Source organism: Lepidochelys olivacea (genome assembly GCF_965140295.1).
Source record: "Lepidochelys olivacea isolate rLepOli2 genome assembly, chromosome: 1".
In the NCBI taxonomy this organism is placed as follows: domain Eukaryota; kingdom Metazoa; phylum Chordata; order Testudines; family Cheloniidae; genus Lepidochelys; species Lepidochelys olivacea.
This window is the reverse complement of record NC_140411.1, coordinates 225,927,828-225,940,449: the sequence shown is the minus strand read 5'-3', so window position 1 is coordinate 225,940,449 and position 12,622 is coordinate 225,927,828. Positions and strand designations below refer to the sequence as shown.

Here is a 12,622-nt window from a genome sequence, read left to right as displayed (position 1 = left end):
GAAATGCATTGCTGGCTCATGTTCAGGCTGTGATCCCTCAAGTCCCAGATCCTTCTCAACAGTGCTGCTGCCAAGCCAGTTTTCCCCCATTCTGTATTTGTGCATTTGTTTTTTCTTCCTTAAGAGTGGCACCTCACATTTGCCTTTGTTGAATTTCATTTTGTTGTTTATAGACCAGTTCTCCAATTTACCAAGATCCCTCTGAATTTTAGCTCCATCTTCCAAAGTATTGGCAACCTCCCTTAGCTTTGTGTCCTCTGCAAACTTGATCAGTATGCTCCCTTTACCTATATCCAGATCATTAATAAAGATGTTAAATACTGGACCCAGAACAGATCCCTGTGGAACCCAACTAGAGACTTCTCTCCAATCCAACATCATTCCATTAATAGTTACTCTTTTGTTTGTGGTTGTTTAACCAACTATGTAGCCACTTAACGGTAGTTCTGTCGAGTCCGCATTTCTCCAGCTTACTTTACAGAGTGGCACGTGGGACTGTGTCAAACGGCTTGCTGAAGTCCAGGTATATTATGACCACCGCATTCCCCCATCCACCAAATCAATTATCCTGTCAAAGAAGGAAATCAAGCTGGCTTGACATGATTTCATCCTGGTAAATCCATGCTAGCTGCTAATGATCACCCCTTCATCCTCTAGGTATTTGCAAACTAAATGTTTTATACAGTGCTCTAGTAGCTTCCCAGGTATCGAAGTTAGCCCGACTAGTCTATAGTTTCCTGGCTCCTTCTTTTTCCCCTTTTAAAGATGGGTACTATATTAGTCCTTCTTCAGTCTTCCAGGATCTCTCACGTCATTCACACATTTGTAAATATTAATGCCCGTGGGCCGAGATTTCTTCTGCTAATTCTGTCAGTACCCTTTACTAAATCATGTTAGTTAAAACTTGTTCACGAACACATTCTAAAAATTCAACCTGTCTTCATAGTCTACACTTCCCTCAGAAGTTAGTTGTAACTGTAGGGATTGAAAGCAGGAAAAAAACATGAGCATGAGCACATGCATACCACCAGGGGCAATTTATGCAGAACAGAAATTACTATTTTGGTTTAAATATTTAACCTAAGTTATTGAGCAAACACTGCATGTAAACATCTCAAGTTTGTATTAACTTTTATGCTCAGTTGACAGTTATTTTATTAATTTATATAGCCCTTATCACCACAGCAACTAGGTGCACTGAATGCAAAACATTTCAAACAAGTTATTTTGAAGGTGACTTTATTTGATAACAGGTCTTAACCCAAAGGCCTTTAGAACCAAAACCCAATCCGCACATGAATCAAAATAAGTGGGCTTTACACCATCTTGCACATTTTCTGGGAGGAGATACATGGATATGCGCAGATTTGAGCAGGTGATAACGAAGGGAATTCATCTTAAAATGTCTAAAGTAGTATTAAATGACTGTATTGTACTGATTTATATTTTTGTACTGATTTATAACAACTGTGTACAATGATTTGCTAGTAAAAGTCAGATTTTTTAAAACTACAAAAGCAAGTTATCATCCACACCCCTCTATATTTTATATTGGGAAATTGAGTTGCTTTTTAAAAAAGCGATCTTCAAGGTCTGAACAATAAAATTGGTTCTTTTCTTCTAAAGAGTTTAGTGTATAGCGACCTAGAAACATTCTGGCAATTGACTAGAAATCAGAGGCAACACAAAACCAACAAGCATGTAGCCTGTGCTACAGTGGCAACACACCACCTTCTGAAATACTGAACTTCCACAAGTCAAGAAAACAGAAGCACTTCTACCAGGCCATACTCAGGTTTCTGGGACTTGTGGTCCTAAGATGCCCAGCAGATTTGCCTAACTAGAGAGCCACAGACCGCTGCACACCCAATGAGAGAGAGAGAGAGACACACACACACACATGAAGCTGCTGTCTGTGATGGTGTTGGCAGCAGAAGGGGGTGCCAGAAATTGCCCTGCCTTCAGCAATTGGGGAGAGGGGGATGGTAGAGAGTGGGGGGAGGAGTAATGGGGGTCAGGGACGGGTACAACAGATATGGGACTCAGAGGGGGGCTTCAGACATCCTCCAGCCTCTTCATTCAGAGCTGCTGTTCCCTTTACCCTCAATCCAGTTACTCATTTGCACATTGGAGCCTAACTTTACACTCCTATTGTAGAAAACCTTGGCTTCTGCGTGTATAAAAAAGTTCAGTTTGTTATTGTATTGAAAGTCTAAATAACTTCATTGTTAACATTAAAACAATTTGTTTTCAAGTTTCAAAAATGCCACTCAGAAAAAAAAAGTTTTTAATAAAAATAATTTTAACCCCGATGAAGCAAATGTTTATATACACGCTTAACTTTAAGGACACAGGCTATGAGACTAGTCATGCAAATAAAGTTACATACATGCATAAGGGCTTGTCTACACGTGGAGTTATTTCTGAATAAACTCCATGTGTGGACATTCTTATTCCAGATGAAGGCCACCTTTTTTCCAAATTAATTTACTCCACCCCTTTGGAAGTGGATTAATCTAAATCAGAAAAAGATTCTCTTATTCCACTTTATTTGACTTGTACCTTCTTGCAATAGTCACTTTGTCCTTGTCGCTGAGGTGACAGATCTTGTAAACGTACAAGTATGCCTAGTCTTCACTAGAAAAATTAATCCAGCTAAAGCTATTACAAGGTTTAGAAAACACTTTGCTCATGCATACCAAAAATTACTACTTCAGTTAAAATGTTTAGTTCTAACTTCTTGAGCAAGCACTACATTGAAAAATTATGTATTTTATTACGTAGTCCTGTTGTAGCTGTGTTGGTCCCAGAATATTTGAGAGACAAGATGGGTGAGGTACTATCTTTTATTGGATCAACTTCTGTTGACGTAAAAGAAACTTTTCAGTTTACACAGAGCTCTTCTTCAGGTTTGACTTCTGTACTCTGTCTATTGGTATATTACTACATTTATGTAGCCCTTTTCTCCCCAGGGGAATGACTCCAATAACCAAATCAATAAGATATAAATAATGGATTTAAAACACTTGGTTTTTAAATAAATCACTGATTTAAATCAGATTAAGGCTTTATAAAACTAATTTAAAATGTGCTATTGCAATTTTAAATTAAAACATAAATGCTGAGTTTTGTGTGTCGATGCCCCTATTGGTAATATATCTTATATGAAATTTACTGCACTGCTAAAAACAAAAACACAAACATTTTAGCATTTAAGATCCTAATCTTGCAAACATTAATTCGTAGAGAAACCCTTAAAGTTATTCTGAATATGGGAGAGTATAAATTTAAAGCAAAATAGGTATTCTGGAATAACACTAATATAAACCAGGCATACATGTTCATTGGCAAGTTCTATCACCTCAGTGACAGAACCAAAATGACTGTTATAAACAAGATACAATACAAAAAAAAAAGTCCAGAATGTATTACCAATGGGTAGCTGGCCACTTAACAAAATGACACAATCCCAAGGAAACTAGTAAAAATCATAGTCTATACTAGCTTTTATGGCATGTGATCTATACCATATGTAGAGAGTAACACTGTAGTCAGACATAATTTGGGTCAATAAAAAGGAACACGTTATAACTGGAGAAGTATCATCTGCAAATTGGAGCATGAGAAAAATCACTCCCTTTCTCCAGAGGAGGTTTAAACTTAAGAGCTTCCCCCAACACATTATAGCTAGAAATCAACCTACATTGTCATGAAAAACAGTATATTATTCTTTGTACTCTAATGTCACCCATTAATTGAAAAGCCTTTATAATGTGAACTGATTAGAGTTTTACTTGAGAGTTTATTCACTAGCAATTATTTTAACTCTAGAGTTATTTGAATTAAAAAACTACCACTGAAATGTAAGACATTAGTCAGAGCTTCCAGCGGACACTTAAAGTTCCCTTTCACCTCACAGTATACCTAGAAGTGAGAAAAGCTAGCTGGTCTTGGCAGCACTTTTCTTGAGACTATATGCAGTGTTGATTTTGTGTGTTACAGAAACTAAACTAAACAACTTTGTTTACACTGAAACATTTTCACACATCATCATCAGCTGCACATTATCATCTGCAGCACCGCTATTAAGAACAGTTTAAGTTTTAATGCAGGTCAGACAAAACACGCAGTTACAGAAATGGCGATTGGGACTTGGTCAGAGATAATCTTCTGAAACAATATTGAAAACTCCCACTGATTTCAAATGACTATAACATCCATTTCCCCTCCCTTTGAACCACACATACACAGGAGTTTATTCCACTGCCAGAAGGATGAACAGTAACTGTGTCAAATAATAAATTGCAGCATGTGAAATGAAAACCTTAAGCCATGCCCCAATGTTTACACAATTGGCTAGCAAGATCGCTACACATTTTAAGTTATGCTGGCTTTCTTTAAGTAAAAATGCCAAGTTAAAAAAAAAATTCATCCCCATGTATAAACTACCAATAAAATACCATAAAATTAGGAGGTTTGGCAGTGACAGTGGCAGTTACCCCATCCATTTATTTTCCCACCATCTCCACCACTGCGGTGACACTCCCTACAAGAGCATGCCATTCCCCAGATCGGTCAACACAGCTTTGGGGAGAACAATGGCTGACGACAATACAAAGAGTGTCATGCAAAAGTTCTTACTGGCCTGAAAAACTAGGGCAACTGGGGGTAGGGGAGATTTGTTTTGAGAACTGTGGTTAAAAAAAATCAAGAATCCTATTACAATTTAACTTCTATTAAATGGGCCACTGCCAAGAAGTCATGATGCAACAGCTAAATGAAATTAAATTGCTTTAACTGCACACATTTAATTTAGTCCTTTTGTTTTTTAATATAGCAAATGTATAAACACCTTTCACTACCTAATTCAGCTTGACCAGAAAGCCAGAATGGTTCACAACACTGCCAGAGAAAATTTTTAAAAAAGGTTTTGAAACAAACTCAGCTAAAAATCAGAAACTTATTATATGTGCCGATTTATATTAGATGGATTTATTAATGTTACGAAAATGGTCATTATGCATTAAACTGATTTTTTTCATTAAGCCCCGTGTAATTGCCAAGATATTTTTCTTTTTAAATTGAAAATATTTACAGATTATTTAATTTGGAGTAACAAACAACTGTGTGTAAAAAAAGAGAGACAGGCTGAAATTCCAAAGAGAAGAGACAGTTTTGTTTTTCAAGTTCTAGATTTTACTATTAGGCTGCTGTTCTTAGTCCTCTTTGCTGCTGGTTCCACACACCAGCTGATGGGCACTAATATAAAACTCCCAGACAGCACACTGGTACTTCTATCTATGCAGTAATAAATTAACAAATGCAGGGTGGATAAAAATCAATGTTTTAAATAAAAAAAATCCAATTTTTTTTAAAAATCAGATTTTTTGATAAAATACTTTTTGACAAAGAAACCTATCTAAAGATAGTTTTAATTAAGATCACTATAGCTGAAAGATATCTCATCATGGAATAGGGATTATAAATTCTAATTTATAGTATGAGACAATATATTCATGTAATGTTTAAGAAAAGCTTTGTAAACAAGTTCCAACAGTTCATGGATTAGTGACCCAATCTTCGGGGGTTTCAAAGGCTTCTGTATAGATTATTTAGGTTAATCTTTCTATCGTCCCTTGGCCCACGCCGCTTCCCACAGCCCCCATTGGCCTAGAGTGGCGAACTGCGTCCAGTGGGAGCTGCAATCAGCCAAACCTGCGGATGTGGCAGGTATTATAGGTTTGCTGTTGAAGAAAAAAATCCAGAATACTTAACGGTGTTGTTTTAGTTAAATAAAACAATTTAAATGTCTGTTTGGTAATGTTCTCCTCCTAATACAGCATGGCAAGAAAATCCTTCAAATATTAATGATTAACCTGTTGAATTGGAGATAGTTCACCTCCCAATAACTTCATAAATATCTGCTTCAATTACTTTTGATAAACGAAATAACCAAACATTCATTTTCTGATATAGCTTTAAAACTAATCTGAAAAGTTTTAAAAATAAATCACTGTTCAAAAATGCATAGTGTGTATCTTCTAAAAATGAAACCTACATCTGACTAGTGAAGAATACGTATTAAGGTTACAACAATCAACAAGAATGCACTTTTATGAAGAAAACCATGATTAAATCGAGTCTTCCTGACTAGTGATTTAAATCAATTTGATTTAAATCAAATCCACCCTGAATAAATGCTACTGAAACAGAAAAAAGATAGTTTTCATACTTTCTGTATTCCTATCCCTGTGCTGATGCCACTCATCCTTAATGCTCAAGAGAAAGTTTTGACATATGATCAGCTTGCAAAAATGGCATCTCTCTTCAATGGATTTTAAGCAGACAAAACTGCATTCCAAATTTGATTAAAAAGTGAAAGAATAAAATTACTGCTAACGTTTTTCTGATTTTTAGACTGATCAATCTCTTCAAAATATTAAATAAACCACCAGGAAACATGTCCTTTATTTCACAACTTACACTAGTAACTAAGTTGTATCAATAAATCTCATCAGGGACAGTTTTATTGGAGAGTTAGAAGAGAGAATATTCCTTTATATTTAAAGCTCAATCTTTGAAAGGGTTCTTGTCTTGAACTTCTACTGACAAGAACTGTAGTAAGATTTGGAAATGTTTTCTTGCCTTTCAATTACATGAAGATTTAAATTAAAAATTGAAAGATTGTGATCAGAGAATAAACTATTAATTAGGAATCTGACTTTCGGAAAGATTATGGAAAGCGTTTTTGCTCATCTATAGTGGATTGTCCTGTTATTGCTTATTTTTGGTCAAATGAACTCCCCCAAAAGTGTATGCTACTGCATTAGATTTATCTTTGGCTCCTTCAATTTTTTTTCTTTTTACAGCTCTACTCTCAGGTAAACCTTGTGAGAAAGTACAATAATCTACATACTCATCCAATTCTAGCCACCGAGAATGTTATTGTGCATACTTGGAAATTAAGTACTCCTCTTGCAAAGCCCAAGTGGCTTGCTAAAGTTTGGTTTCTATTAGTTATGGACAAAATTTCTCTTCTGTTACAAAACAAACTGCTAAACTTGATTGCCGCATGGACACTATCTTTGGCTAGGTCAACAGAAACCACACTAACCTTGACAAGCCAAAAAAGCTTCCTAATTCTGTTTTTATACAAATTTCATTCCTGATGTTCTGCATATGAATTATAACTATTTTTATAAAGAAAACACTAGTGTGATGTAGTGCAACCAACTGCTGGCAAACCTATCCCAAACATATTTGCCTTATTTTTCCCCTTCTCTTTTTTGGGTGGGCTTTATATTTTCATTTGCTTCCTTCAGTATTTTTATTGTTTTAGGGTTGTATGTAACTGATGTATTAAGTTTACTGTTTCAGTGTCAGAGTTTAAAAACTTTCAAAGCAATTGGTGGGCAGGGAGGAGAACTCCATCTCCTTTTTGCTGGTTACGGTTGCATCCATTTATTTCTAAACCTGTTGATATATGCGTGTGTGGACTGTGGAGGAAGTACTTTTATTCTTATTATATCTTGTCCATAAGCCTCTCAAAATTATATGGGGAAAACTTGAAAAACATTGTATTACAATTTATCTATAAAAGTTTAATAATTGAATATGACAGCACATTTTACTATATAGACTCCTGTACTTGAAAACCAAACTATGCCTTCAAATAAATTAAAAATGAGATTGCCTCTCTTTAAATTGTAATATGGCTATAAGGACAAATTCAGAACTAGCAACCAAAGCATCCAACAGTCTACCTAACAATACCCCCAGATATCTGAAACTGAGAAAGGTGTTGGCAGAGACCCTTTCATAAAAGCACCCTCTGTCGGTCTTCTTAATATTGCAGATACAGGTGAACTTTCTTGCTCAGATAAAAACACACTCTTCTTTTATTTGTAAGCTACTCTACATAATAGACCCTATTCAAATTTTTAAGAAAAAGAATGTTGGGTTAAGTGGGCCACTAGGTTATTGCACCAGCCTTTCATTTCTGGAGACCATCAGGTTTTAGAAAGAACATCACAAGCAACCATGCATTTCGTGGTCGCATCCTAAATTTCAGTGGGCATTCATCTACATCACAAAAACTACCATTGAATTTAGCATGCTTGATGGCCACCGTTTAGGGAGAGGCCCCTGAAGGGAATTAACAGAGAGTACTGCAAGTCATGACTAAGGTCCACTACCAGACCTTGAAATGGCAGTTGAAGAAGAAGAAAGCTTGTACTATGCCTAGCCTGAGCCAGTTCTACTGTATCATTGTTTTTATTACAACAGAATTTCCCAACAGCACTGGGGTCAGATGTTTGCAATAAATGTATTTTCTAATTGACTACTGAAACCTCTCTCTCAACATCATCATTATGTTTTTTCTCACTTATTACGATGTTAACACTATATTGTACCAAATGCTGAGCAGAGACAAAAAAAAGTTATTCAGATCACAGCAGCAATACAGTATATTACAGCTCCATAGGCAGGTGTTGGCTTTACAGACAGACTCCATCTGTTTTCACGTTAATCAGAACCGAACGAATTATCATCCTCTGCATTGCTACTAGAACAAGAATAGTTTCTTCTCACATTGTTTGCTTGCGCATCTAATGTTTTTAAACAGAGACAGTTTGTTGTTCAGACAGCAAGCCATCTCACACATACACAAAAATCATCATCAATATTGCTGATTATTATTTTCACATCTCACAGCAAGTGCAAGAAAAACAAGACCACCATCTGGTATGCAAACTGGCTTAGGACAGTACCATATTTAAAGGTCACAGCATAACTGAGAATATTCAGATCTCTTTAAGCATGGTGAATTTCAATAACTAATGACCAAAACATGCCAAAGATTTTAAAAAAAAACAAAACCCAAAGACTTACCCTCTTGCAGGATCTAAGGCTATTGCTCTGGGCTGATCCAATTCTTGCCAAAATAAAACTTTTCTCAAAGATCCGTCTAAATTGGAAACTTCAATCCGATTTGTTTCAGAATCTGTCCAGTATAGTTTCTCTCCCAGCCAATCGCATGCCAGCCCGTCAGGTGACAAAAGCCCAGAAATGACCACATTCTGTATACTCCCAGTTTTGTTAAATTCTGTTCGTTTAATGGCTTCTTCGCTTACATCACTCCAGTATATCAACCCGCGGACAAACACAAAGTCCACTGCGGCTGCATCTTCCAAACCACCCACTACAACTGTAGCATTCTCTTTCCCATTTTCAGCATCCACCAATCGCAGATCACGTCGGTTTGCATACAGCAGCAGCGGGGCAGCTTTAGGTGGGGGGGAAAAATGACACACATTAATGTAAGTCAGGCTATTACAATTTAAGGCAGTAGTAGTTTCACAGACATGGTATAAAAGGGCTAATTCAATGACTCCAGAAAAGGCAGCCTTTGGAAGTTAACTAGATAACCTGAAGTCACAGTTTCAAACCTCAGCAAGATCCTCTCAGCTCTTTCAAAGGAGATAAATTACTAACATACCGCTCACTATCCTACGGTGTGTGTAGTTCAGATAAGATGGTCCAAAAAAAAAAAAAAAAAAAAAAAAAAAAAACACACACCAGGTCTCAATACATTCATTGAAGAACACATGGACCCTTTTTCCTAGGAGAGCAGTGTTCAAACAGTATCTGAAGGGGAAACTGAGGCCATTGTGTGCTGTGCACCATTTGCTCACCTGCTGCTGCCCTGCAATCTAAAGTCGGCTCCTTTTTAACAGTGTTGCACATACACACTCTGAAGCAGCTTGGAATGAAAGACATTATATAAAATGTTAATTAGTACTAAAGCGAGGGGAAAAAGCAGGGCTACAAAGACTGCATGAAGTCTTCCTTCAAACTGAGGCCCACCATGCCGTGTTTACTTATCCGATCAAATGTCTTTTTTTTACATGCCTAGTTTGCCTACCACATACTTGTTTCTGCACAGTCAGTATAACTTTCATATGTAACCCACAAATAAAACTACTGAAAGGTACAACCATGAAAAGAGATATTTTAAAAGTAACATATCTATTTAATTATACTCAACCACCAGTAGTATCACATGGCATCATGAACATTCCAGCATCATTTGCACGGCAATGGAAGTTAGTAAGAACAAGTTTTTAAAACAGAGGAACACCACAAACGAAATCTCCTTTTAAACTGTTATCACAAAATGGAACTAGCCTTCTCTATGATTGCCAAGGTACTATTGTGATGAGGGCACATAAAATACCTAGCTAGACACGGAGGTTGGCCCTCTAAACATATTCATGTACATGCCATTATATCATTGCTATCAACTTAACAAAAAACTGTAGACTTACCTACAGCTGTCAGTTCTCTCTACAAGCTAAAGTAACCTGTTAGGTCACCAGAGAGAGGCCTGCATTAATGGAATCAAAAACTGCACATGGTTTGATGACGGCCATTGTTTCTGTATAGGTCTGAAGAGTCTTACAAAGATAGCACATTTGTTTCCAGAAAATAGACAGTTCTTATATAAAAGGCTTACACTGAGACTAGAAATCCAAGTGCCTGTTAAATCAATTTACACTTTAAAATGTCGCCTCAGAAGTTCAGCTTTCTCAAGACTATTCATTGCATATGTTCCATACCATGTCCTTCAGAAACTCACATGGGGAGCGGGGGCGGGAGGGGACAGAATAGAAAATAAATTTTTGTTCTGTGTCATTCTGTGTCAGGAACCGTATGTAAAAGTGTTCCAATTTTTTTAAATAAAAAAAATTTGAACTTTGTTTTTAAAATTTTGTTTAGGTTCATTTTATAAACACTGCATAAAAATTCCCCTCACATCCAATCATTTAAATCTCTACATAACATTGAGTGTTTTTTTCTAACAAAGTCAGATTTCAAACTTAACATCTTTATCTACCCACATTATTGATTTACAGCAAAACATTTAGTGCAGGCATAGTACTTCTATGGGAGTTGAGGAGGCATTTTTACAGAATCAGAGGGGAACCCCATTTTAAGTTACAAATTTGTTACTTTATCTTTCTACCTTCCTTTCTCCCCCCTGCAAAAAAAAAAAAAAAACCAAAAAATTAATTTTAAATGATTTAAAAGATAGTTTCCAAAACTTTAGGTCTCAAGTTGCTTAGACAGGTCACAAGCAGTCACATACCAAAAAAAGGCACATTTTCCAAAAAAGTTATTCAGCACTCCGAAAATGATAAATGGGAATGAGCAAAATAACTGCATGTTCCTGTAAGGTTACCATGTAAACTGGGAAGTTTAGCTAGTGGTACAGTGCAGTATATAAGTGTGTATAGCAGACTGACAGAACCGTTTCTAATAAGATAGTATGCACCGTGTTTGAATAAGGCAAATCCAGGCACAAACAAGTACAAGCTCCATTATTATGTACAACACGGAGGGAGAGTACCCAGGCACACAGCATGCACTGAACTGGAACACCAGGCATGCCAAGGGTAATCACGAAGGCACTGCTGAGTCTAACACAACTGCATTGCATAGTTTTTCATTCTTTGTGGGAGCTCAGTTCTGGCGGAGGAATGATTCTGAAAGATGTCCTTTTTGCAAAGTGAATTCGAATTACACTTCAGAATGAAATTTGACTGCAAGCATGACACACAGTTTTACACAGACTGATTCAAAACCACAACTTGTAGTGCATTCTGCAGGGCTGGCTGCTGAGAGTATTAATCCTTCCAAGTTGTTGTAACATTTAGAAACCAGGCATTTAGAAACCAGGCATCCATCAGTGAACAATAAATCTGAGGAATTTTTTTTTCCCCTGAGAAAACCTGAAGCTTTGAATAAGTCAACAAGACCTGATCACTCAAACTGGCAGCATCAATAGGAAACGCCCTTTATGCATCTTATTGAGTACCCATTTGAATTACACAGCATTGGAGAGAGAAAACTTGTTGCAAAAAAATTCATCTTTCCCTGTGTAACTGACATGGGGTTTTTTTGGTTCTTTTAGGGACATAGGATCTGAGGAAGCGATCACACTGAAAAGCATGCCTTTGTTCAAATAACACTGTTCTGTGCTTTACTGAAGACATGGCAGATGATGTCCAAGTGGAACTCCTTTGAGAACGCAAACATAGCAGTAACTACTTCGCAATTCAACTTGATGAGTCAGCCAGTGTATGTGTGCACGTGCGTGCGTGCATGCATGCTTTGATTATTTGCAAGTTACGTTTCTGATAGTTCTACTGAACACTTGCTCTAGCTAATGTGCAAAAACAAGGTTTGTGATACTACAGCAAATAGTCAGAGATTTCTGCATGTAATGGGCACAGTGTTTTGCAATCTGCCTGCCTGGAGCCATTCGACAATTGGTAAGAATAGTGGTCCGATCACATCAATGCAAATCATTACACCTACCAGCTTATGGCTTCACTGTTTTGTACACAATCTTTTTGCCAGCAAGGAAATAGCTGAAAACCCACACCTAATCCTTCATGAAGCTGTAAAAGCAATGCATTTAATTAAAGGCGCGCCAATGAATTTGTGTTTCTGTACACTGCTCTGTGATGATATGGGTTTCCCCTTACTATTAAGTCCTCTTTCATACTGACATGAAGGGAAAATGGTTACAAGGTTTGAATCATGAACAAACCTGAAA

The 12,622-nt window shown here is 36.8% G+C and overlaps 1 protein-coding gene across 2 annotated transcripts in view; it reads right to left on the bottom strand.

Annotated features, from left to right (window-relative positions):
- Positions 1-12,622, bottom strand: part of LRP6 (LDL receptor related protein 6) — a 191,372-nt gene that overhangs the window by 169,603 nt on the left and 9,147 nt on the right. Inside the window, exon 2 of one of the 2 annotated variants that reach the window (XM_084627378.1) lies at positions 8,893-9,286. The exons of the other annotated variant lie outside the window; for it this stretch is intronic. Within the exon in view, the coding sequence (XP_084483504.1) occupies positions 8,893-9,286 (394 nt within the window). The remainder of the gene's footprint in view (positions 1-8,892; positions 9,287-12,622) is intronic. 2 annotated transcript variants of the gene reach the window in all.